Source organism: Tetrao urogallus (assembly GCF_951394365.1).
Source record: "Tetrao urogallus genome assembly, chromosome: 9".
NCBI classification, from domain to species: Eukaryota; Metazoa; Chordata; class Aves; order Galliformes; family Phasianidae; genus Tetrao; species Tetrao urogallus.
This window is the reverse complement of record NC_136822.1, coordinates 15263976-15289898: the sequence shown is the minus strand read 5'-3', so window position 1 is coordinate 15289898 and position 25923 is coordinate 15263976. Positions and strand designations below refer to the sequence as shown.

Sequence of the window (25923 nt, the reverse complement as noted above, 5' to 3'; positions counted from 1 at the left end):
AAGGCCACGAGCCCTGGAACTACAAAGGGGGCAGTGTGGAAGCCCGTGCTGGGCAGGACTTCTCCAATAAAGGGGTTTTGGGGGCCCTTCCCTGGCTGCAATGTCCTTGTGCTGTGACAATGCCCAGAGTGCACTCCTTTTGGAGACTGGTGCCTGAGGGCAGCATGTGGAACAAGGTTAAGTTAGAGCACCTGCAAAACTCTTTGATGCAAGGCTTGAGTGGCTTTGATGCCCCTCCTGCAGCCTGGCTGTTTCCTGACCTCCTGTCTGCTCCCTCCCCCCGGGGGAAGGGTTGATGCTCTCCAGGTCTCTGGGCTGAATGGAAGCACACAGGCAGCACCGAGCCAGGCAGCTTTATTGATGGCCCCTGCGGCCATCACACGTTGTTGGGGTTGTAGCACAGCATGTTCAGTGTGATGTTCTCGTCCCAGTGCCGCAGCAGCAGGAACAAGTGCCGGGCCGCCCCTTTGAGGCAGCTCACATCCAGGCCCTCGGGCAGCTGCTGTGCCTGCAGCCACGCATCTGCCTTGGCTGCCACCAGCTCCCATTCATCGAAGAAGCCGGCACAGCGATGCTCCAGCCACGCCAGGGCCACGGCCGTGGCCCAGCTGGCACTCTCCAGGTCCTCCAGCCCCACGTCCTGCCAGCCCGCTTCTGATGGGGCGGCCGAATGGGGGGCGGTGTCAGACTCGGAGCCATGTCCGCTGTCTGCCTGCGCCCACACGGCTGCACTGGGCACCTCAGAGCAAGTGCTGTGGGACTGGGGTGAGCCAGGCTCCGGGGCTGCAATTTGCTCCTCGCCCTCGGTGCACAGCCCTGCCCCGGGGCTGCTCTTGGCCACGGGGGATGTGGGGCTGAGGCTGGCACGGTGGGAGGCATAGGGCGAGGCACGGCGCAGGCGGTCTAGGGGGATCTGCACCACTTCAGAAAAGGTCTCGGTGAGCTGGAACAGCCCCCGTGCTTGCTGTAACTGCACCTGCAAGGGGGTTAGGAGACTGAGTGGAGCGAGCAGGGACCCAGATTGTCTGCAGTCCCAATACTTGGCATTGCAGGAGGGGACCTGGGCTGCAGGGGCTGCCCAATGCTGTGGATGCAGCAGTGCTCTTCAGAGCCACTGTAAAAGCATCTTCTGCAGCTGCAGCTGGTGATACCGAGCACAGCCTGGAAGGGTCCTTACCAGAGGAAGGTAGTTGTGGCTGGCAGCCGTGCTGGAGCACTCGCTCTCAGGGCTGAGGCACTGTGGTCGCAGCATTAGGCTGGGCCCCCTGCGCCTGGTCAGGCTGAACCTGCAAACAGTGAATGAATAGGGCAAGGTGCCACCTGTCCCTTAGTAAGGGGTAGCAGGACCCCTGCACACTGCTGCAAAGATGGGGCTGGACCACTCACCCTCCCATCCCACCCACACCTGCAGCGCTCAAGAGGTGACGCTGCCCGACTCCTCCCATTGAGGTGCTTCATCCCCCCACCACAGAACCCATGCAGTGCAGCCCCACCTGGAGCCAGCAATGCTCTCTGTGGATTTCCGGGAGGCCATGGAGGAGCCCGAGGGGCTGGTTGGAAGCCCTGCAATGGGAGAAGCAGGCAGTGCAGAGAGGCCACAGTGCACAGGGATGGGTTCATCCCCAGGGCCGTGTCCGTACCGTGAGAGCCGTTCTGCTTTTCCCAGCCAGAGGTGGCAGAGGAGGCACTAACCGGAGACCCAGGGACATCATCCCTCTCTGCAAAACAGCAAAGCACTGAGGTCACTGAGGCCTGGGGACCTGCACAGCCCAGTCCTCGTGACACATTGCTGCTGACCCCGTGCCCAACGTGGAGCAGAGATCAATTCCTCCTGCAGCCTCATTACCACCAACTTGGGCTGGGCACCTGCAGTTCGGGGGACACCCTGCTATGCTCAGGGTCATCGAGGTCCCTGAGGGCTTGGGGTGGGATGTCAGGGTTTGGGTCCATACCTGCACCAATGAGAGCCTCCCGCTCCTCCATATCCCGTTGCCGGCGATGCCGGCTCCCCGCCATGCCTGTGCTGCGTGTGGCTGCAAGGCACCAATGGCAGCTTGGCATATGCCATGCTTAATTTCCCATCCCCACCCCGTCCCCCCAGCCCTACCTGTGCTCCACACCTGCGGGGCTGCGGGCAGCACCACCCGTGTGGCCCCATCCACAGGCACCACGCACGTGTAGAGGGAAGGCACGTTGCAGGCTTTGCTGGTTTGCATGGCTTTCAGGCGGAAGCGGCGGGCGAAACCTGCACAGAGCAAGGTGTCAGCAAACGGTGATGGTGATGGTGACCAGGACAGGGACCAGCACTCACCCTGCTCCAGCTCAGCTTCACGCTGTGCTGCTTTTTCGCTGTCCTGGATGACGGACCGTGCTGCCAAGCCATGCAATGGTTTCTCCCCTGCTGTGGCCACCCGCCGCAGGGGCTCCTCACTGCCCACCCCATCTCGTGGCTGCAGCAGGGCCTCCAGTGAGGCCGTAACCTCCCAGGACACAGGCTGGCCTGCATGCAGTCCGTGGATCACTACGTGGCAGCGTAGGGGCAGGCAGGGATCACCCTGACCGGGCTCTTTGGCCTCGGGCACCACTGCACTGAAGAGGTAAGAGGGCTCCACCAGCATGTCCCAGTCCAGGTGGGTCGGTGACAGGAGGTTATCTGCGTGGCCCGGGATGCAGGGTCAGTGCAGTGACTCCATGTGACACTGGGATGACCGTTATTCCCAGGGCCAGCACTTACTTGACTCCCCAGTGCTGCGCTGCAGCCGCGGTGTCCTGGGACCCAGCTGGTCCAGCTGCCCCTCCACAGACTGGTTCCTCTTCTGGGACACCTTCTCCAGGGCACGGCAGAGCCGGCGTGCATCCAGCTCCCCGTGTGGTGAGGAGAAGCTGCGGCCGGCCAGGGCAGCTCGTGCCAGTGCCTTCTGCTGCCGTGCCAGCTCCTCGCTGCTCAGTGACACCGGCACCTGCGGGGAGCTCACGGCGAGCCGGGGCTCAGCGGCACAGAGTGCAGGTCGAGCTCTGCCAACACTCAACCCCCGCAGCCCTATCTGGCACCCTGCCCTGCTGCAGTGTGAGCTGGCACCCAAAATCCATCACCTCCTTCACAGCAGGCTGTGCTCACGCAGTGCTCAGTGCACATGGGAAGGAATGACAGCACCGAGACGTGAGTTTGCAAACGTCTGTCTAGGGCTGACGTGGAGACAGGAGGGAAGCCCCATCCTTGGAGACACCCAAGGTCAGGCTGGATGGGGCTCTGAGCACCTGATGGAGCTGTGGGTGTCCCTGTTCAGTGCAGGGATCAAATGGTCTTTAAGGGGCCCTTCCAACTCAAACGGTTCAATGATTCTATGTGTTTTTGGTGATGTTTGCATTTGTGGGGGCTGAGCTCAGCTGCTCCAGACAGGTGGGTGCTGAAAACCCCACACTGGGACACAGCTGCAGCACCCACAGTTAGCAGCAGGAGCGCAGGGATGGTTTACACTGGGGAAATCACTTACGCTTGACATTTCAGCTGCAAAGGCCACCAGCTGTGTGTGCTATTGTGCAGCGGGTTACCTAACGCGTCGGGAGGGAGCAACAGGCAGTGCTGGGCTGGGTGACAGCTGGCCTCACCTGGCCTCAGGGACGCGGCACTGTGCTTAGCAGGGAGCAGCCTCCCCTGGCACAGCGACCAGGCTGGATCCAAACCCAGACACAAAGCAGCAGGGACAAATCCATCGCTAACAGAGCATTCTGCGGCTTTGGCAGAGGGCTGTGACAGCCGGGCAGGAGCCAGACCACCCCCTCCCTGCCTTGGCAGGTTCACTGCCTGACGGCCACATGGTTTCCACTTCATTTCTGCAGCATCAGTGAGGACGTGAGCTGGCTGAGGCTTTCCTTAGCCACACCGTTGCCTACTGGCCTAGGGGTGCTGGCACCTGGGGGACTGGCTCTTTAGTCCCCAGCTCTCTAGTTCCAGCAAGACAAACCCATCTGAGGAGCTTGCTGGCAACATCCAGAGCTGACCCTGGCTAAATGCAGGCTGTGGCCCTCCAGCTTCCAGCCTAACATCCCCATATCCAGGCTCAGTGGTGTGACAAGGCCCCAGACAGGTAGGGAGAAGCCCCGGTGCGTTCCTTACCTTGATGGCAGCAGGAGCCGAGGGCAGCGGGGCAGATTTGGTGGAGGACTCACAGAGGGACAGGCTCTTCTGGCCTTGCTGGGAGGTAGTGTCGGGGGCTGCAGAGCCGCTGTCAGGGGCCACATCACGGGAACCAGTGGACTCACTGCTGGTGGAGCTGCGGGACAGCAGTCCCTGGCTGCGCTCCGTGCTGACCGAGCAGTGCGTCAGGACGTACTGCTCCTGGATGTAGGAGGGCTGGTAAATACGCTTCCAGATGTCTCCCCCTGAAGTGAGGTCAGCACCTGCAGGGCGAGCACACAGCTGTCAGCTTACAGCCCCTGTGCCACCTCTCAGCTCCTCTCCATGCCCATTCTACTCACTGCGCTCCGACTCCTCTGTGCCAATGGCTGAGATCTCCACGGAGGTCTCTCTGGAGCTTCGGGACAGCCGTGTGCCCCCTGGGGTGGGCACCTCCTCCTGCAACGGGACAGCTGAGCCCCGGCGAGCCGCATCCCGGCCCTGCAGAGAGAGTGTCAGCCCCTGTGGCAGCACCGGAGGGGGCCACAAAGGTGGTCATGAGGATCCACAATGGCAGTATTCCCCCAGCCTCACCGCAGGGCGCTGGTCCCGGAACCGGGCGATGCTGTACAGGGTGCAGTAGCTGATGAGCCGGTCCCCGGGGTAGAGCGCTGCGATCTCAGTGGGGGAGAGCAGAGCCTCAGTGCTGTCGGGCACGTACCAGTCGATGGTGATGTCGCTGACGGCCGGCTCCATCGCCTTCTTCAGGGCCTTGATGAGCTGGGGCAAGGACACGAGCTGGTGTCCAGCCCCACCTTAACCTACGTGCCCTCCACCCCACCGTTACCTTAGGCTGCAGCCTCTCAGCCAGGTCCAGGAACTCAGTGCGGCCACGGCTCAGCTTGGCTATGGCTGTCAGCAGCCGCCGGCATGCCCGCGGGCCCATCCCAAAGCTAAAGCACCTGCAGGAGGGACCCGTGCACTAAAACCCCTCTGATTTCAGGGACAAGCTTCTGGATTCCATGCCTGACGTCGTACCTGACGGTGCTGGCCTGCCTGCGCACCAGCTGCAGGATGCGGCCCATGTCACCCACTGCCGCCGCCGCGGTGAACAGGAAGAGCTGCCGGGGGTACCCATGGTGCAGGGGCTGTGCCAGCGCCCAACTCAGCGCTGCCAGGAGGTCAGGGCTGCCCGCAGCCACCCGCAGCTCACCCAGGTAGCAGCAGGCCCGCTGCAGCGTCTCCTGCCCGCCAGGACAGCCGGCTCGTGGGGATGGCACCGGGCAGCCATCCGCAGCAGGAGCGGGTGGGCAGGATGGAGGGGGACAGGGGGTCCCCCACAGCACTCACATTGCTGCAGAGGCGGCTGGAGGGGAAGAGCGGCTGGAGGTCGGTGCCGAAGGTTGCCATGTTGAGCAGAGTTCCTGGGGGGAGGCTCTTCAGGGCCACCAGCAGCGCTTCCTGGGGATGGGGACAGCCATCAGGACTCCCAGCTCGGTGCGGGGTCCCTGTGCTCACCGCCCTGCCTCACCTTGACCCTGTCAACATCAGGGCCGCTCACGGCTCCACTGCGATCTATGAGGAAGAGGACCTCACGGGTGACACTCTGCAGGGCCCCTGGGGCGGCCTCCACCTCCGGGCAGAAGTTGAGCATCAGCACAGGGTTGTGGAAGATGTCCTTGTGGAAACGCTTCTGCACAAAAGCCACCTGCAAGGGGTGGGGGGCTTCCTCGCATCCCTCGGCCTCACAATGCAACCCACGCCCAGGGCCTTCCTCACCACCACCACCATCACCACCCTTTTCTTCCTCCCAGCCACAGCCATGCCCGCTCACCTGTCTCTCCCCACTGCCGTCCCTCCTGGCTATCCGCACGTAGTCCCGGCGGCTCCGGATGTGTGCCTCATACTCGGGGTACGTCATGGTGCCTTCCTCCATCACCAGGTGGGGCTGGTGGGGCTCTGCAAGTGTTCACATTTGCCCCACGCTTTGGGGGCAAGCCCACCCACCACCCCTGGACCTGCCGCACCCGCAGCCCTTACCACAGGGGTAGAGGATGATCTCCACATTCCTGTCATAGTGGTGATGCTCGGCCAGGGTGACACAGGTGGTGGTGGCAGAGCTGGCCCAGGGGTCGGCATCGGCACGCAGCGCGTGGGTTGGGCTCTCCAGGCCTGGAGGGGGCACAGACCCACTTGGACCTGGTCCCGAGGAAGCCACCAGCCAGCGCTGATGGGATTCGTGCTGATGGCAGCCAGCAGCACCCTGGCTGCCTGACGTGCCCCTGCAGCCTCCATCCATCACACCCCCTCCGAGGATGCAGGCTGCTGACTCAGAGCCCGGCGGTGCTGCTCAAACAGTGGTAATGCCACATGCAGAGCAATTCTAGGAGCCCCCAGCCCTACCTGCCAGCAGGCACGGGCCCTTCACCAGCAGCTCAAAAGCAAACTCGTAAGGAAAGGGGTTGTAGGGCTGTCCCCTGAAGACATCTGTGCTCTCCACAGGTGCTGCGGGTGCAGGCTGGCTCCTTGCCCCAGGTCCCCCAAAACAGCTGGTGGGGCTGCAAGGGGAATGGGGTGAGGGCAGCTCTCACACCTCCCCTGCAAACCCAGCATCTCCCCCCAACCCCAGGACGGCAGAGACTCAGAAAGCCGTGAAAATCACCATAGGGCCAACCTGTCGTCACACAAGCTTCCCGGCTCGCTCTCACGCTCGGGGGCGGTGGCGACACGTGGCACAAGGACGGGGGGCAGGACGAGGCGCAGGGCCCCCCCCGGCAGCGTGGGCAGTTCCTGCACTGTGTTTAGGGTCACGGCCAGGCTCTCCGCCGGCCCCACTAAGCCTGTGATGATGACGAAGGTGGAACGCTCGGTGTCCTCATCCAGGACGAGGTGACCTGGGCGAGGGGAGGGACCACGCGTGGGCATCAGTAATTGAACTAATTACTCACCAAGGGGACAACAGAGGGGAGCACAAAGGGATGGAAAAGCTGGACAGATAGGAAGAGGATGGGGCTGAAATGGCAGAAAGTTGGGGAGTCATTAGGGAAAGCAGAAATAAGGAAGAGGAGCATCCCTCCAGCTCTCCCGGAGCAGCAAAGGGATTTTATCAGCCCCTCGTGCCACTGTGCTTTGCCCCATGCACTCACCGCTGGCACAGCGGCGCGGCCGCCCTGGGCTGCTGCCGCACTGCAGGCAGCAATCCTGCGCCCGGTGCCGGCTCTGCACCTGGAAGGTGACCCGCCGGCTGCCCACCACTGCCTCAAAGCCAGCCACCAGCTCTGACTCCTCCAGCGGGTAAATGAAGACACCTGCAGGTGGGAGAGAGTCCAGAGGCAAAGTCCAGAATGGCAGTGGGGCTGGAACGGGATACCCCAGCATGGTGTCTATATGGTCCCTGCACCCCAGTAACCGTCCTTACCTTCCACGGGCTCTTCACGTGGGTTGGTGTACAGGAGCTGGGCAGTGATGCTCAGCACGTACCCATTGGCGCATGCCTTCACCCTGGAGCTCTTCAGGGGCAGAGCCTCCCAGGAGGAGAGCACGTACAGACCTGGCATGGTCCCTTGGTCCCTCAGCACGGCTGCAGGATGAGACGCTGGGAGGGGGTCTGTAGAGAAGGGGCTCACGCACACCAACAAAGGGACACACACAGACCTGAACCCAAATCTCTGCTCTGGAGCCAAACCTCAGCCCTGTGGAGCCATGAGAGCCCACACGGCCAGAAGCAGACGGCCACACATCCCTGTCTCCTGGCCACACAAAGCAGCTCGGCAGCCCCAGGGCCTCTGCAGCCCATCGCCTGTGCTGGCGGGGAGAGGAGCATCTGCCACTCCTATCTCCATCCACCCACAGAGGTTACCAGGGTAATTTGCTTGGGGGAAAAAAAAAAAAAAGATGCACAAGAAGCCCACGGCGTAACTAGGGCACAACAGAGTGCGGTGTTTGCTGGGGGTTTAATAATTAACAACAAGGTCAGTGCTGCACTGATGGGAGGCACAGAGGGGAGGGGGAAGCAGAGGGATGCACGCATGTGGCTATCCCTAACCCTATAACTGACCCTAACCCTATCCTAACCCTAAGACTAATCCTAACTCTAATCTTAAGCCTGACCACATCCTAAAGCTAAACTTAACCCTAACCCCAACACAAATCCTTACCGTAACCCTACCCCTAACAGTAACCCCATTCTAACCCCAACATGGGAAGAGGGGAGCACCCATTCTGGGTCAGCAGTGGGAGCAGCACTCAGACAGGGACAGCCCCAGCCCCATTGCCTGGAGCCATCAGGGATGGGCTCACCCCAAAGCCCTCCCATCAGTTCCCAAGGAGCCTGGCTCAGTGCTCAGCAACGTGCCCGCTATTTGCCTTGCCACGCAGCCTTGTTTACCGGGGCTGCCAGCAAAAGCTGTTCCAGCTGCTTTTTATCACTTCTCTTTGCATTTACACTTGCAGGGTAAACAGGGCCCATCTGGCCCCGTGTGCTGCTCTAAGCCCCGAGGTGATGAATAAAAGCAGAGCTGCTCCTCACCCCGACCTCAGCCCCTGGAACAGCAAATGGTGCCCAGTGCAGAATCACCACCAGGACCCCTCCCCACCTCCAGCACTTTGCAGCCCCCTCCTCGCTCTCCCTGCTATGAGCAGCTGTAAAGTTGTCAGAACTGCACGTGGAAGAGCTCAGTCTGGGCACGGGAGATGGCAGCCCCACAGAGATGATGCCCCATCACAGCCCCAAACCGAGCACACTGCAGCTGGCTCAGCTCAGAGCTCCCTCCAGCTCTGCCTCACACTCCCTCCCACTAAACCCCTAGAAAACCACAGCCCCATGCCAGGGAACTTCCCCTCAGTGCAACCCCAAAAATAAAAGCATCCCAACTCCATGGATCTCCCTCAGCATGGGAACAATCCTAGCAAGCAGCTCTGACAAAGGGTCCCACCGGTGGCCAGCGGTCATTTTTGGCACAGCCCAAGTACTGATGCCCTGGGGCAGTTACCAGCAGTGCAGGTCCCGCTGGGGCGGTGATCTCAGCACTTGCACGGCTCACCACCTCACCTCACAATCACACAAACCTTGGGCACCGCAACCCAACCCCCCCGGGCCTTACCTGGAGGACGATGACACAGGGATTGGGGGCTCAGCACCGACAAGAGCCGCACCAAGCTTCTGACCGGAGCGATTCCCTCTGCTCTGGTCGGGGTCTGTGCTCACGGATGCCACCGCCCCTCCCGTTGCAGGCTGCCGCTCTGGCACCGGCTCTTCACCGCCGCTCCATCCCTGTGCCAGCGGCACAAGCTTCAAGCCCTGCCTCGTTAAAGGGACACGGCCCCTGCTACGGCAGCCCCAGGGCGGAGGTCAGGCTGCGGTGACGCCGAGCATCCGCCCCAAACCCACCCTCCGTGGGACCCACTGCAGCCCGGCGTACGGGGAAAGCCCTGAAGAAGGGCAGGAGAAAGCAAGGGGGTTGGGGGGAGCTGAGCCTTCGGGCGAAGCGCGTGGCCGCGGAGGGGGCAGGCGGGCAGGGAACGGCGGCACAGCTGGAACGGCTCCGCTGGGAGGGAGATCCCGGCGAGCCCGGCCCGGGAATCCCTCAGCCTGAGCACGGCCGGGCAAAAGCCCAGCAGATGCAGGGCTAATCTAGGCAGCTCCCTCCCCGCGCTATAGATAGGGCCGCGCCGCCGCTGCACTTTTTTTAGAGCACGCACGGGGGAGGCACCGCCGCCGTCCTGCCGCGCTCCGCCAACTCCGCACCGAGCGCCGAGCGGAGCCGAGCGGTCCGCAGACACTGCGGGACCTCCGCCCGGAGCCGGGCACCGCCTGCGCGGCTCGGCGGACGCGCGGCGCTGCGGCGCTGCCTCCCGACCGGCCGCAGCACATCCGCCCGCGGCTCTGCGCGGTCACCGCTTCCCTCCGGCGGCGCCGCGGCCGCGCGGCAACCGTGCCGCAAGGCTGGGAGCGGAGCTGCCCTAACGCGGTGCGGGGCTCCGGGCGCGGCGCCGCGAGGCGCGGGCGGCGCGGGGCGCGGCGGCGCGGTGCTGCCCCCTAGCGGGCAGTCCGGCGGGACGGGGACGGCGCGGGGGCGGGCGCTGCCGGGAAGCGCGGCCCCGTCGGGGCGAGGCGAGCGCGGGCTCGTGGCGGCGCGGGGCGGGGGGAGAGGAAGCGAGGTCGCGGAGATCGCTCCGCTCGTTTTCCTCTCGCCATGGGGAGGCCCAGGAAGGAGCCGGCCGGTCCCTCGTCCCCGCAGCCCGCGACCTCCAAAGCGCCGCCCGCCGCGCCGCCGCCGTCCGCCACGGGCAGCCGGGCGGCACGGAGCGCTCCGACCGCGGGGCGGGGCCGAGAGGCGAAAGGCGGCGGGGATGGGCCTCGACCGGCGGCGTCATCCCGAGGTGCTCGGGGCGACGGCGGGGAGCGGCGCGTGGCCGCCGCCGGGAGCCAGAAGAAGGCAGCGGGAACCAAAGCGGCGCCCAGCCCGGCCGAAGGCAGCGCCGGCCCGCGCCTGCCTGGAGGAACCAAAGCAGCTCCGGCCCAGGACAGCGCCAAGGCCGACGCCGGGGCCGACGCCAAGGCCGACGCCAAGGCCAAGGCCGGCCCGTCCGGGGCCTCGCCGCGCTGCCCGCCCGCCCTGCAGAGCCCCGACATCCCCTGGGTGGAGGAGCAGACGCGCGGCCAACGCACCAACCCGCAATGGTACGCGTGGCGGGAGAACCGCATCACGGCCTCGCTGGCCCCGCGCATCGCCCGCAGCAGGTTTGCCAACGGGAAGACGGACGAGGTGCCTCAGTCCTACCTGAAGGCGGTGCTGGGCGCCGGCCCCTCGGTGCAAACGCCGGCCATGTCGTGGGGTATCCGCAACGAGAAGGAGGCCGTGCGGGCCTACGAGCGGCTCAAGTCGCAGGAGATGGGCCGGCCCGTGCGGGTGGGCGAGTGTGGGCTGTTCATCCACAAGGAGAAGACGTGGATCGCCGCCAGCCCCGACGGCATCGTCACTGAGGCCGACACGGGGAAGCGGCTGGGGCTGCTGGAGGTGAAGTGTCCCTACAAGCACCGCAACAGGACGGTGCGGGAGGCCTGCAAGGACAAGGACTTCTGCCTGGAGCTGAACGGGGATTCGTACGCGCTGAAGCGGGATCACGCCTACTTCACCCAGATGCAGTGCCAGCTGGCAGCCACCGGCTTGCAGCGCGCCGACTTCGTGGTGCACACCAACAAGGAGACGGCCATGGCACCCGTGGAGTTCGATGCCAAGTTCTGGGGAGAGACGGTGCCCAAGCTGGAGAAGTTCTACACCGAGGCGGTCATTCCCCACCTGGAGCAGCAGGCCGGCAGCTCAGTGTGGGCCAAGGAGGAGTAGAGCCCGCTCGATGCTCTCCTGGATGCTCGCTTGGCTTTGGGTTGGCCACACCAACCCTGCTAGCGAGCCCCTAGCTTAGCTGCGCCTGAATTTTCTGCTGTTCCTGTTCCGTTTGCGGCTTCTGCCCCGATCAGGATGGAAGAAGTCACACCAGCAGGGCCCTGCAAGGAATGATTTTGTTCTGCCCGATGAGGGAGAAATGTCCTGGAGCCAGCCCAGCACTCAGCCCTGCTGCTGCCCCGTGCTCCTTGCCGCCCCCCAGTCCGAACCCTTAGCACTGTATGATGGAAGCCAGCACGTCACATCCATCTGCACTGGAACTCTGGGAAAAACTGGATCCTTCAGCACTGAAACACTTGGCAGGACTAAACTTCAATTCTACTTGAGTGGAAACTGATCAGGACAGATTTATCTGAACCCAAGAGCAAAACATAACTTTGGAGCAAAACCATGATGTGCCTTAGCAGCTGCAGCAGGAGGGAGGACAGCCCTCCTCCCGAGCCCTCCCACCATGCTCAGGAACAGCAGAGCAGCACAGGGCAGATGCTGCTTGCCCAGGAGGTGAGGCTCCAGGTTCCTACAACGCTGCGGTGCAGCAGGGAGGTGGGCATCGTCCCTTTGCTGCGTGATTCACTGTCAAATAAAACATCTGTTGAACCACTCCTTGGCTGTTGTGTGTGCAGCCTGGGGGGTACCTGGGTGGGGGGTTCTGGGTTGGGGGGTTTGCACGCAGAGATGCTCAGCAGGTCGGCCAGCTCCCACCTGGGAAGAAAGGGAGAAACAGGCCAAAGCCACCACCGTTATGGCAAAAGTACTTTATTATGTACATAGGACTCCAGCCACACTCCACAGGGCAAGGACCAGAATTTGCTATTTTACATATCAATACAAAGTAACTATAAAAAACATAAAGCACTTTTGGGGCCCAGGCTTTCCACAGGAGGAGAGGCACAGGGATGAGCCTGGGATTGCTGGGTGGTGGGGGGCTGCCCCCCACTTCCCCCAGCTGTGGTCCCATAGTAACCAGATGTGCAAGTAGGAGAGAACCCAGCTAAGAGAACCAGTGATGGGATGGTGAGTTGGGGCTGTCCCGCACCCTGCTCCAGCAGCGGTGTGCCAGGGCCGGGCCAGGTGGCACCAGGACAGCAGCAGGATCTGTGTTCCCTACCCAGAAAGTGCAGAAGGCACCAGGCCAGGCTCTTTGGAGGGGCAGTGAAGTGGGATTTGGACAGTCAGTGCACATGGAGCCCCAGAGCGCACACACTGCTCACAACCAAGGGCAATGGGGAAAAGCCTTCCATTTTGAACTGAAAGGTAGGTCCGGTACCTCCAGAGCAGCAGTTGCATAGGAGAAAGGGCTTACGGCCCTTTCCTGACATCAAACTTCACTCTACATATCAAGAAAAAAAAATACAAAAAAAAAACCAGCCAACAAAACAATTTCTCTGCTGGAGGGCACACTTAGAAGCAAAGCCCTCCCAGCACCCAGCTCTGTCCGAGCTCAGGTCTCAGCATCACAGATGCTCCACCTGCAGGCAGGAGATGGCTGCAGGGTTCAAGGTTCAATTGTTTGAAACAAGGAACACAGAAAACCAACCAGAATGCTTCCCACTGCTTGTTCCACACCCTACTCACTCAGGGTAGCTGGGTTTCCTACCACCAACCTCACATCTTTTTCAGACGAGAGACTTTAGTGCAACCGGAGTATCTGAACCAAGAGGACTCAAAGAACAATTCTTCTAACAATCTACCATAGGATGCCCCTGCTGCACGCTGTTCTTCACCCAACAGGACTACCCTGAGGTCTCAGGCACAGCAGCTGAAACCAGGAGCACCACATGACAGGGACAGGGCCTCCCCCGTGCAGCCTATGTGGAGATGGACACCTGATGCCCAACAAGGAGCAGCCTGGTTTGCTCCAGGGATGGGCAAGGCCAATACTCATTCCTTCCTCTCATCCTAGAGAGCAGCACACTACACAGAGGAAGCTTCCCTAGGTTGTATCTACATCCTGGAAGATAACTTGAGTCACTGGGGCTCTGCCATCACAACCCACCTGAAGGTCTCAGGAAAGGACAACGGTAAGGATAAAGGAGGATGGGAGTCACATCTTGGAATAAGTGTAAGCTTCCACCACACCACATAGAAACTATTTGGACTAGATTCTCCTCAGCTGGCCTGGGGGGAAGGCACTGAGCCGGGTTTGTGCAAGGACAGAGATGTTTCTGAGTGACCCAACGCACGGCTCCTCTCCCCCAACACCTCTGGGACAATCGAGCTCCGTGGTCAACACGACGCCCAGGGAGGACACATGGCAGCTTCCAGGAGACGAGGAGCAAGGGGGACAGCCCAGCACCACAGCCCAGCCCTTCCCCTGCCGTTACTGCATTGATTGTCTAGCCAGACTGGGCTACAGCCTGAGGTGTAAAGAGGGCCCCCCCAGACCCCTGCTCAGTCACAGAAGCGCTTGCGGGGCACCGTCCGCGCTCTGTTGGAGCGGCGAATCTCCTGCTTGGCATCACGACACCGCTGGCAGATGAAGATCTCAGGCACGTTGGATTTGCGGATCTTGGCACAAGAGAGGTGGATCCAGGTAGCACACTCGTTACATTCAATCATGGGCCTCCCTGCGAAGGGCTTCAGGCAGAAGCAGGTGATCAGATCCCAGGCGTCATCGTCTGGTCAGGGAGAGACAGACGTGGGTCAGAAATTGCCCCACTGCTGTGGACTGTCCCCCGCCATGGGGCACAGCACCACCTCTGAAGCCACAGCCAGTCCCGCTGGGAGAGCCCCCCCACTCACCTTCTGCTTTGGTGTTAGGAGCTGCTGCAAATTCATCCACTGGAGATGCAAGAGGGGAAAGAGAAAGTGCAAAAGTAAAGACCAGATCAGCAAGGCACCCTTACAACCACCTCCCTGACACCTTTCCACACTGCACTGTGCCCTCTACTCAGGAAAATCTCTAAGGAGTGGGTCAGCTCCTGGTCCTCTGCTCTCCACTTCTCCCGAGCCCCTCACAGGAAGGAACCAGGACCATGTGCAAGTACAGGTGGCCCTGGCCAAGGGACGATCGGTGTTTGGCACCCATCATAGCAAGGCTCCATTCTTTCAGACACTCACCGCTGAGCTGAGAGCTCCCTCTGCTTGCATCTTCCCCTTCGCTTTGGTCCAACGTACTACAAGAACCAGGGCTTTTCCTTCCTCCAGAGCACTGCTCCTGCTCCTTTAGCTGCGGATCATCTCCTGCCGGCTTCCCTGCTCCCTGTGCTCCATGCACCCAGTCCTTCTCGTCCTTCATCAGCTCCTCCAGGAGGGCGTGAGGCTGTGGGTCCCCGGCCAGGTTGAGGGGGGGCTCCAAGAACTCTTCTTTCCCAGGCGGCACCCGTCCCTCCATTGCAGCCAGCTCTGTCCCCTGCTCCTGCTCTAGCCCAAAGCTTTTCCCAGCACTCAGCTTCTCCACCTCCTGCTCCAAGATCAGTTTCTTCACCGGTGGCTTCTTCCGTTTCATCTGCTGGGGTCGGACATCATAGAAGCCGGTGGGGAAGGCAGAGCAGCCCAGAAGCAGGTTGCTCTCCGCAGCCCCCCTGGCCACGTTCCGGCCGCTCCTGTCATCAGCCAGGAGATGGATATCAGAGGAGTGGGAGGAGGCCCAGCTATCGCTGTCCTGCGTGCTCCCTGTGCTATTCTGGGGGCTCATGCTGCCACCGTGGCTCCAGGGCTCATTCTGCAAGAGGGGAAAACACAGCAATGGTGTGAGATGGCAGCAGGGATGCTGGGGGACAGCGTGAGACCACAGCACAGACCTCAAGTAAGTCCCCAGGGGATGCAAACAGAAGGAGCCTTTGGGGAGGGGCTCACCTCATCGGGGTAGGGGATGTATCCGGCGTAGGCCAACACGAAGGTGCAGAACTGGTTGAAGTCCTCCACGGTTCTCTGTCGCTTCTGTAAGGGCTGCAACAAACGGCACGTGTGGGTCAGACCCTGCCCACACAGTGGGTCCCAGCGCCAGACAGACAGACGGACAGATAGACGGACGGGGTCCCCGAGCGGCCGCTCTCCCCCCCCCTCCCCGCCGTGACACACGCAGCCCCGTCCCTTCGCCCCCCATCGCGCGGCACGCCCAGCAGCGCAGGAACCGTGAGTCAGTGCCGGGGGAGCCCCGGGATCCCGGGGGGGCGGGCAGGGGCCGGGGAACAAAGTCTGGGGGACGGCGCTCCGGGAGACGGGCCCCCACCCCCAACACGGCACGGGGCTGGGAGCGGCGCGGGGGGACGGCAGCGGGGACGGCACCCACCGCACCCCCCCCGCCCCACCCCAACCCCAACCCCCCCGCACCGCCCCGGCCCGGCCGGTCCCCGCCGACACCTGATCGCTCCCAAGATGGCGCCCGCGCTCCCGGGCTGCCCCCGGCCCCCCTCAGCCCTCCTCCCCCCGCGGGGCTCCGCTCCCCCCCGCACCGGAGGCGCACGCAGAGCTGCGGGATACGGGCACTCGTGGGTGGGTTGGGGGGGGGGGGGGGGGGGAGGGTGACGATCTTCCCACCCCCGCGGACATCGCAGCCAACAGCCCCCCATCCCAGCACGGCACCGCCGCGCCACCGAGCCCCCCCCCCCCCCCAGCACAGAGCCCTCCCAACCCCCACCTCCCTCCAGGGCCTCACGCATACACACGCACAGCCCCCCCCCCCCCCCCCCCCCTCCACCTCCCAACTCATACAGACCCCCCATACGCACACAGAGCCCCCCCAACTCACACACAGCTCCCATACACACACAACCCTCCTCAGTCCTCCCCCAGCACTCACACAGAGCCCCAATACACACACAGAGCCCGAGCCCCCCCAGAGACCCCTCCCACACACACACACACACACAGCCCCCTCCCCCAGGGCCCCGCACACACACTCGCACTCACACACAGCCTCCACCCCCCCCCCCGGCCACGCCGGAGCCGCGCACACGCACACGCACACGCACGCGCTCCCCCCGCCCCAAGAGCTGCCGCTCAGCCGCCCCCCGCCCCAACTACTCTCACCCCGCACACAACCAGTCCCCCCCCCGCAACCAGGACCCCTCTTCCCCCCCCCCCCCCTCCCTCCCCCCGGACCCCGCTCACCTCCTCGCCCCCCGGGGAGCCGGGGCTGGGCACGGGGCTGCTACCCGCCGATCGCGGCCCTCCGTCCTCACCGGTGCTCATCGCCGCCCGGCCCTGCAGCAGCAGCAGCAGCAGCAGCAGCAGCGGTGCGGTGCGGTGCGGTCGGTCCGTCGGTGTCCGCCGCCGGTCGGAGCGCGGCCGCCAGCACCGCCCCGGCCGCAGGGGCGGGCCCACCTGGTGGCGGGGAGGGCGGCGGGGCGGTGCCTGGCGCGGGCCGGGCCCCCCCCCTACCGCCCCCGGGACCCGCACACCGGCCCAGACCCATCCCCGAGCCCCGCGGTGCCCCAAGCTTGGTGCTTGGTGACCCCCTCCCTCCCCCCTCCACGTAACCCCTCACAGACACGAGAGCAGCGCGCCCGTAGCGTTACGGTTTTATTTACACCGCAGGCTCCTCCGTGCCCGCAGGCACCCCGAGGGCCCCCGCCGGGGGTACGGAGCCCCAGGGGCGGGTAGGGGAAAAGGCAAAGCGCGCCCCAACTCCCGCGCGTCCAGGGGGCGGGGGGAGGTGGGGGCACTTGTAGCAGCAAAAGGCCTCGCTTTGTGCTGGGGGGGGCGGGGAGAGGAACGCCACTGATAGGGAAGGGGGGTGAGCAGAGAAAGAGCAGGGCTGCCCCCTAACCCCCCCACAGCGTGGGGCACAGCGGTGGGGAGGCGCGCTGCCTTCCCTCATCCGAGCACAGAGCAGCACCCGCAGCCCCGCACCGGCTCACACCGCACGGGCCGAGGGAACAGAGAGCAGCGCAGCCAGGGGCCACCGCGGCATCCGCCCCCCCCACCCCCCTACTCCGGCCCTATAGGAATCCCTCTTTGCGGAACTGCTCCTTCAGGATGTCCCTGTACTGGTCGAAGCCGCCCTCGATTCGGGTGACGGTGGCGTTCTCGCAGACCCACAGCTCGTGGCACACCAGGCGGATGAAGCACTCATCGTGGGACACCAGGATGATGCCGCCCTGCCAACATGCCACGATGGAGAAGGGACTGAGCTGGCATTAGGGAGGCTCTGGCTGAGAGACCCCAGTTGGAAGCTGCAGGGAGCTTTAGGAAAACGAGGGGGGTGTCGCCTTACCCGGAACTTATTCAGCGCCTTCGCCAGCGCCTCGATGGTCTCCATGTCCAGGTGGTTGGTTGGCTCATCCAGGATGTAAAAGTTGGGACTGGAAGAGAGGGCGGCACTGGGAGTGCTACGCTGGGAGCATGAGATGCACCCCACGAGCTCGAAGCAGCAGCAGAGAGCCACTGCTTCCTTCCACCCTGTGTCCACAAAGGCCCAAAAGTGAGGCTTCATCTGCAGGGCAGCAGCAGGTCTCCAGCTGCCCACCTTCCTCACGGTGAAGCAAGCTCTAGGGATGCAGCCAGACAAAAACTAAGGGCATCTAGGAGAGAATTACCAGGACATGGTCATCTGGGCAAAGGCCACCCGGCTCTTCTGGCCCCCGGACAGGCTGGCCACGGGGCGCACGGCCAGCTCCCCTGACACACCGTATCTCCCCAGCTGGTGCCGGTACTCCTCCTCCGTCTTCCCTGCAGTGCACAGCACAACGTGGCTATAGCACATGGGCACCCAGTGCCTCGGGATGGGGCGGCTGCACGGAGGCAGTGCCCAAGAGGAAGTTCTGAGGGGGAAAACCTGACTGGAACATGAGGGAAGGAGCTGAGGAGACGGCCCAGATCTCTCTGCATCTCCAAAACCTACCTGGGAACTTCCTGGCCAGCAACTCTACAGCACTGATGTTCAAGTCCAGCTGATCCACGTGGTGCTGGCTGAAATAGCCAATTTTTAGGTTTCTGCAGAATGAGAAGAAATGCGGAAGTGGCACCTGGCCCTGTAACCACAGTGCTCCCAGCCCCATCTGCAGGAAAGGGGCACAAGAGTGGGTGAGCAGCCACCACTCCTCCCCCCCCCCAGCTCTTCCTACCAGGTACCTGTGAGCATGTCTGATCCCTCTGACTGGTGCCAGCTCCCCCATTAAGATCTTTAGCATGGTCGACTTGCCAGCTCCGTTTTCCCCAACCTAGAGAAGCAGCAGCAGCATTGGAGAGCATGAAACCCACAGAGCTACCTCGGGGATGGGGCAGTGCTTAGGGAATTTCAGCCCTCTCGGATGATCACACAGCACTGCTGGAACACGTTCCCCAGTCCCTGAGCTTAAGGACTAGCCGGCCCAGCCCCCATTTGCAAGCACACAGCTTGAGGACAAGGACCCCTGACATCGAAGTTGGCCTTGCTCTGAGCAGGGACTTGGAGAGGAGAGCCCAGAGGTCACTGTCACTCTGCAATCCCGCGTACCACGCAGATGCGGGACTCCAGGTCAGCGGAGACAGACAGGGAACGGAATATGTAGTGAGTTGGGTCGTAGCAGAAATCTACTTCATCCAGCTGCAGGATAGGAGGGGAGAACTTCTCAAAACCATCGGGGAATCTGGGAAGGCAGGAGGAGGTGAGAGATGGCCAGGAACTTCAGAACTCTGCTCAGAAGGGAAGGTGGGTCCCATCCAAGCAAGGCTCAGGCGACACTTACTTCATCATCACCTCAGACTCCTTGTCCACGGGTTTCAGCTCTGGCCTGCAAATAGCAAAGCCACAGTGTAACTAAGGCGCCTTGCTCTGAACTCCACACCAGAAGCCCACAAACTTCAGCTCTGTAGAGCCTCATCCTGGCCAAAGCCTCCAGACCAGAGACACGGCACCCAAAGCCTGAACCACCCCATCCCTGCAGACACAGTGTCCTCCAGATTTGCCTGGGAACATTGTTTTCTTCCCATCAGCACTGCCCCCTCCCCACCTCTGCAGAGCAGCAGGACAGGCACTCACAGCTTCTCCAGCAGCTTGAGCTTGCTCTGAACTTGGGATGCCCGGTTTGCGTTGTAGCGAAAGCGGTCGATGAAAACCTACAAATGACAAAACCCCATTCAGCCACAGCCACCCCAGCGCCGCTAAGCCTTCTGCAACAACAGAGCCACAGCCACAGATCACTGCAGGACTAAGCAGCAATGAATACGGGAAGCTTGGGATGCTTGCTAGGAGCAAGGAGAAAGGGGCAAGGCTGGGAGAAGTGTCCCAGGCCTACTGGTTTCTCCCAGTACCTGGATATGCTCGCGGTACTGCTGCTGCGCCTCGTACTCCCGCTGCTGGTTCTTCAGCCGCTCCTCCTTGGTCTTCATGAAGTTCTCAAAGTCCCCACGGTACGTGTCCAGGCGCTGCGAGTGCAGGTGGATGATGTCCGTGGCCACCGTGTTCAGGAAGTTCCTGTCGTGGGACACCACGAGGATGGTCGACTGCCAGGTCTGGAGGAGACAAGGGAGAGGGAGAGCTGAGGGAGCCCGAGTGCCACCACCCAGCAAGGCAGGACACCAGCCTGGGAGGATGCCCCCGTTCCCTGATGCACGTCCAGCACACCTCTAACCCTGTTCCCACCCCTACCTGCAGGTAGTTCTCCAGCCACAGGATGGCCCTCACGTCCAGCATGTTTGTTGGCTCTGAGGGAAGAGGAAAAAGGCACCGAGGTCAGGTCAGGAGGGACTGGGATGTCTGGATGATGCTTTTTTACATGGGAAAGACCAGTGACCAGCCCAAGTGGCTGCCCAAGCATGTTTCCCGGGTGAGGATGGCTCCACGCCACTGCTGGGGAGCGCTGACAGCCCTGTCACTCAAGCTATTTTGAGCAGGCAGCTAAAGGCCACGCTGCCTTCCCAAAGCAGCAAGGGCACGGGCAGGCCCAGCAGCAGGGTTAGAGGGACCTGTGGTATCGACTTACCGTCCAGCAGAAGGAGGTCTGGCCTAGGGAAACCAAGACATGGGCATCAGAAGCAAAAAGAGCACAGGGTGAAGGCAGAGCACGTTTCACCACACACAGAGCTGCAATGCCTCAAAAGCTCCCCACCCTGACAGTCTGAGAAGATCCCCAGGCAGTCCCCCAGCCCCCTGCAGCACAGATAGCAAGGAAGGTGAACCAACAGAGTGAAAGTCTAGACACCAACCTGGCAAACAGGGCTCTGGCTAAGGCCAGTCTCATTCTCCAGCCTCCAGAAAACTCTCTGAGAAGAGCAGAGATTGCAGAGAAAGGTTACAATTTAATCAGAATAACTCAAGTCCATTCAAATTTCGATACGCAGAGCCTGGAGACTTACTTGGTTGTCTGTTGCTGCATCTTTGCATTAAAGCCCAGCCCAGCGAGAATGACAGACGCCCTGGGGAAAAGCAGAGAGAACTGGAACACAGATACACCATCTGTCTGCAGAGCTCAGTCTGAGCTCCCAGACCCATGGTCACCACAGGCACTCTGCTATGTAGTTTACGGCCACCGTGGTGCAGGAAAACTTCCCTGCAGGCCCAAGAGCAGCATGCCCAGGAAAACACAGCATCCACACTCAGTCCCAGGAGACTGACAAGAAGCTTTCAGCTCACTATCACCAGTATTCCAGAGCTACTCCCTAGACAGCAGGAATCTGGGGAGGTCTGAGTGGAGCAGCAGTAACAATTTGGGAGGAAAAAAAGCAACAACAAAACCTCCAGCTTCTGGGGAAGCCCAACTATCTCTAACACAGAAGAACTATGACAGAAGCAGAGAACAGAAGCAGGGAGAGTCCCCGTCCCCACACACAGGATTGCAGGGCCACAGCATGGCCCTTCTGAGGTCCAAACCACATCTGGCCATGCCAACAGACAGCAGTGCCACAGGGCAGTCTCACCTCGCCGGGGCCTTGTCCGCCTCAATTTCCTCCAGCTTGGCGTAGATCTCCGATAGCCTGGCACCTTCTGTCCCTTCTCCCCTGGAGCAGAGCAGAGCAGAGCCAACAAGAGGTCAGGATCTGAGTGCTGAGGAGGCTGATCACCCCAAGCAGGACAAAGGCAGGCAAGACCTCATGGATAAAAGGCTGCAGAAGGGCTGGAAACCTAGCGATGAGCACCTCACCTGCCAGCATTCACTTTGGCCGTCAGCTCCTTTTCCTCCCTCAGCAGGCTCTCACGAGTGGTGTCACACTCCAGCACGCTCTGCAGGGCTGGCGTCTCATCACCTGCCACCTCCTGCTCCACGTGGAGGATGCTGATGTGTGAGGGAATGCGCAGGCTCCGACTGGCAATCATCTTCAGCAGCGTGGTCTTCCCCAGCCCGTTCCTGCCCACCAGCCCGTAGCGCCGTCCAAACGCCAGGTTCAGGTCTGCTCCTGCCAGCAGGACCCTAGAGCAGGGAACAGGCAGGTACCTGCTCAGACTGCCCCACGGAGAGAGAGGCAACCAGCGGCCACCTGCCCCAGCACCTTTCAGGCTGTGCTGAGGTGAGGTGGGCCTCCTGATCTTTCCAGTCATTCCCCACCACTTTCAAATGTGGACCTCACCTTGGTCTGAAGCCCCAGCCAGGGTCCATCCCACCTCCCCACCTGCACTCACCGCTCACCAAAGGAGACATCGAAGTTCTCGATGCGTACATCGTACGACTTGTTCTTGCCTGATGACTCCATGCGGGTCTCCTTCTTGCTGGCAGCTTGGCTGGCAGTCGCCTCCTCGAGGACTCTGCAGTAGGCAGAATGCAGAGAAGGGGCTCAATGGGAAAGCTCTGTGTGCTCACATCCCAGCCAGAGCAGCCTGGGGGTGCTAGAGGCACCGCTGTACTCACGGAGGGCCGGATGACTTTACAGAATCCCGCTCCATCCTCTTGTCTTGCTTGGCTTTCAGTTTGGCTTCTGCCTTCTCCAGTTTCTTGGCGTTCACCATCTGGGGCAAAAGGAAGTGTGAAAGCACATGTTCAGCAAAAGCCCCAAAAACCCAACTCCAAGTGAAAAGAGATCTGTCAGTCCCTCGTTCCTGGAAGGAATGGAAGGCAGAAGGGAGCTAGGACTGGGGAACTGGGACAGACTCAAGGAAGCTAACATGGCCATTACAGCACTTGAGGAATGCAGTCCTAAACCAACAGCTTGTATGCAACGGTCCGACCTCAGCAAGCAGTTGGCTGACCTCAACCTGTATGGCTCTTCCCCATGACCCATTTCTCTGGTTTCAGGGACCTGAGTCAGCCAAGGCACTTCAACAACACCAACGTGCCTGAGGGTTGAACTAGATGATCTCCAGAATTCATTTCCAACCCCCACGATTCCGTGATCCTGAGCTATCCCAGCACCTCCTTCACTCACCATACACCCACCCCAGCCAGCACCACTAAGCGTCGTTTCCCCTCCCCTGTTAAACTTTAGCCACTTTGGAATTAACTCAGGTTATGCAGTGGATCAATCATGGCAAAGCCAAAAAACATTTAATTAAGCCCAGAGGCAAGAAGCAGCCCAGTGTTTTAACCTGGCCTGCGATCTTGGCCAGGCTCTCAGCTCAATCCTGCATCCAGTCACATAGCTGTGGCTGACCGAGAGCACTCCCAGGTATTTCTAGGCAGCTCCCAGCCACAGGAGCAAACTACAGACCTGCACGCTTGGCTGAGAGCATCTTGTTACTGCGGCCGTAGCCCAGTACCTACAGGCACACTGAGTCACTCTGTAAGCAGTACAGAGCTCCTCAAATCTCCCAAGCAGGACGTGTCCTCCAATACCTGGGAGGCCTCCCAAGGCCTCCTCTGAATCTTTCCCAGTTTCTCTGAAGATTATCTTTGAGTTGCAGACACGAGAACCAGACAGCGAGCTTGGGAGCGGCAGTCCCAGTGCCAACAGCAGCAGCAGTCGCCAGCTCCCCCCAAAGGCTCCCATTCACACGCACAGATATCGCATTAGATCTCATCCTCCACACGAGGAGCTCCACGTGTGCCCCAGGGAGGGAGAGCACCACAACGCACCGCACACAGCTGCCGCTGTCCTGGCTTTGTATCTGCACAACTGTCTCCATAGTTAAGCCTGGGGGCACCCAATGCAGAGCACAACCTGCCTCACATCTAATCGCTGCACGGGGTTCAGCTCTCACTGAGCAGGACAAGAAGCACTCCTGTACATTGTAGCCACTCAATCAAAGCCGTACTGAAGCAGCCAAAGTCCTTCCCGAAGTTAGAGACGCTGCGCTCCGAGCGTTACTGCCTGACTGACCATGCTTTGAAACTCATTAAGATAGAGGAAAATAGAGCTCACCAAGTTAATGACCTGTTAGCTCCCTCTGAACCTTTCCACAATCAAGGCCAAGAGCTTCACCAATGATGCAAAGGCACAGCTCCCCTGTACCTCCACGCTCCACTGCTACTTTTGGTTCTGGCCAACCCCAGCACGTGAGGGGTCCAAAGCGGGCCACAGAGCTGCAGCCCCATGCAAGAGTTACCCCAGCAGCCCACCCACAGGCTGCAGCCCCTGCTTACCGACGTCTGTCCTCTCTTCAGCAGCAACCCTGGCAGCAGGTCCGTGTTGGCATCTGTGAGGGGATGGGGGGGTGAGTGGTGGGGTCCCCTCTTCTGGGGAACTGGGGGGGTTAAAGGATGGGGGGAACGAAGGATGGGAGATACGGAGGACTGAAGGACAGAGGATTGAACGACAGGGGACCAAAGGCCGGGAGAACCCAAGGACGAAGGGACTGAAGGACGGCTTCCATGCATCCCAGCAGTTCAGCCCCAGGACAAGGCAGAGGGGTGCGGAGTTTGGGAGCCAGGGCCGGGGCTGAGCCGCCCCATCGAGCCCCCCCGAGCCCTGCGGAGGAGCCTCAGCCCGCCGCCACCCCCCGGCCGCCGCTCACCGTATCCGTCGGCGATCTGGGAGAGCTGGATAGGAGCGTCCAGAAGCACCTGGCTGCAGCGCTGCGCCCGGGCTTCGTCCCTGCGGGAGAGAGGAGGGTCGGGAGGCCCCGGAGCCGCGGTCGGGCGGGTCGGGGGGCGGCCGGGCGCTGCTTACAGCTGGAGGCAGTTGAAGAGGCGCTGGCACACCTCGCGGATGGCCCGCTCGTCCTTGCCGTCCCGCGACACCTCCTGCAGCAGTTCGCCCACCGCCTCCACCAGCTCGTCCACCGACTCGAAGTCCGCGCCGCTGCTGTGCAGGATCCCTGCGGGCACGCGGCGCTATGCCTATCGCGACACTATTCCTATCGCGCTACAACCCACGGGCGGCCCCCCTCCCCCGAGAGGCTCTGTCGCGACTCCTCCGAGACGGGGCGGCGCTCACCCGTCACGTAAGCGAACACCTCGCCGTCCAGCTCCGGGAACTCGCTGCGGAGGATGTCGGAACACGACGCCATAGCGCGGCGGGAGCGGGGCCCGGCCCCAGTGCTGCCGCACGGAGCCCGGCCCCGCGGCACAGGCGGAAGGAGCGGCGGCGGCGGCGGCGAGGCGCGAGGGCTGCCGGGAGAGCGGCGCCATGTTCGCGGGGGGTGCTGGGAAATGGAGTCCTAAGAGCGCGCGTGCGCGGTGCGGAGCACGGGAGTGCGCTGCCACGTGGGGCGCTGGGCACCGAGCGCCGGTGGAGCGGCGATGGAGTTTCGCAGCGCAGCCGCTGGTATTTTATTTTTGTTGTTGTTTTCGTTTTTTACAGACGTGCTCCGGCAGCAGGCTCACAGAAAAGACGGAGCTGCCCTTCTCGTTCTGCGGCGCTGTGTCCGTGCTCAAGCACTCCAAGCACAGCACTTCCCCACAGCTGCCGAAAAGCACAGGGGAAAAAGCAAAACCTTGGATTCTTCCAGCTGTTAATACGTGCAGGCAGATGGAAGCGCATTGATCAGGCAGTAAGAAATGCAGGTTCAGCCCCACTGTAGCTTTCAGGAAGCTAGGAACCTCCCAGCATATACCAGGCAGCTATGGAAGCCGCTGCGGGAACTGAGCACCAGCACAGTTGGAAGTAAGCCCTGGGAACGCTAGGAATACAGGCACTCCTCCTTCATTTCATTTATCTACCCCTACAGCAGCCCAGAGCTGGGCAAGCAACAGAAGCACAGCCCCAGAGCACAGCCCGCCTCTTGTACCACCACTCCTCCCACAGAGCAGCACAGGCAGCCTTCTCCGTTCTACATACTTTATTAGATTCAGAGCTGGACAAATCACAAAGTGTACAAAATGGAGACCACACTACCAGAAGCGGGACTGTGGGTAGCAGCAGCATTCCTATGGCCCAGAAGCATTTGGTAGAAGTGCGGAGAGGGCAGGCTGGGGCAGGGGGCTCTTAGTGCCAGTTGCATTTTAGATTCCAGAGGACAGACCCTGTTCACATCCTGACAGAGCTCAGCTGACCCACACCCCCCGGGATGGAGGTGGCCTTATTTCCAATTCATTTGGAAAGGAACGACTGGCTCGAGCCAGCAGTGGGTTGGGGTAAGTGCTCTATGGACCTGAAATGCTGTGCCACCCACATACACACCAGCAAGAGTCTAAACCCTCATCCTTGTTTGGTCACAAACCTTCC

General features: G+C 61.6%; 3 protein-coding genes across 4 annotated transcripts; all 3 read right to left on the bottom strand.

Moving 5' to 3' along the window:
• Nucleotides 1-376: 376 nt before the first annotated feature.
• On the bottom strand, nucleotides 377-7674 carry VWA5B2 (von Willebrand factor A domain containing 5B2; the record flags this gene model as incomplete). Its single annotated transcript, XM_079539947.1, has 21 exons — nucleotides 377-976; nucleotides 1178-1286; nucleotides 1494-1563; nucleotides 1641-1718; nucleotides 1854-2033; nucleotides 2108-2245; nucleotides 2312-2653; nucleotides 2735-2960; nucleotides 4118-4401; nucleotides 4480-4618; nucleotides 4712-4897; nucleotides 4965-5079; nucleotides 5156-5361; nucleotides 5468-5578; nucleotides 5649-5825; nucleotides 5952-6076; nucleotides 6158-6289; nucleotides 6521-6675; nucleotides 6780-7011; nucleotides 7264-7425; nucleotides 7536-7674. 21 exons carry the CDS (start codon nucleotides 7672-7674, stop codon nucleotides 377-379), a joined length of 3906 nt encoding a protein of 1301 aa, XP_079396073.1.
• Nucleotides 7675-13914: 6240 nt separating this feature from the next.
• On the bottom strand, nucleotides 13915-16659 carry LOC306949752 (PHD finger protein 13-like; the record flags this gene model as incomplete). Its single annotated transcript, XM_079539762.1, has 5 exons — nucleotides 13915-14141; nucleotides 14266-14304; nucleotides 14584-15187; nucleotides 15322-15414; nucleotides 16579-16659. The coding sequence occupies 5 exons, from the start codon at nucleotides 16657-16659 to the stop codon at nucleotides 13915-13917; spliced, it is 1044 nt and encodes a 347-aa protein (XP_079395888.1).
• Nucleotides 16660-17170: 511 nt separating this feature from the next.
• Nucleotides 17171-24766, bottom strand: ABCF3 (ATP binding cassette subfamily F member 3; the record flags this gene model as incomplete). 2 transcript variants are annotated; one of them, XM_079539564.1, is made up of 21 exons in its annotated part: nucleotides 17171-17567; nucleotides 17684-17771; nucleotides 18006-18138; nucleotides 18311-18402; nucleotides 18541-18629; nucleotides 18905-19037; nucleotides 19137-19181; nucleotides 19430-19506; nucleotides 19702-19902; nucleotides 20039-20094; nucleotides 20373-20395; nucleotides 20596-20652; nucleotides 20746-20805; nucleotides 21307-21387; nucleotides 21531-21797; nucleotides 22007-22129; nucleotides 22233-22330; nucleotides 23901-23953; nucleotides 24254-24351; nucleotides 24427-24574; nucleotides 24694-24766. In XM_079539564.1, 21 exons carry the CDS (start codon nucleotides 24764-24766, stop codon nucleotides 17409-17411), a joined length of 2154 nt encoding a protein of 717 aa, XP_079395690.1. In that variant the 3' UTR covers nucleotides 17171-17408. The 2 variants fall into 2 exon arrangements, with proteins under 2 accessions (XP_079395690.1, XP_079395691.1); XM_079539565.1 differs by having other exon boundaries at nucleotides 24272-24351.
• Between the last annotated feature and the right edge of the window lie 1157 nt (nucleotides 24767-25923).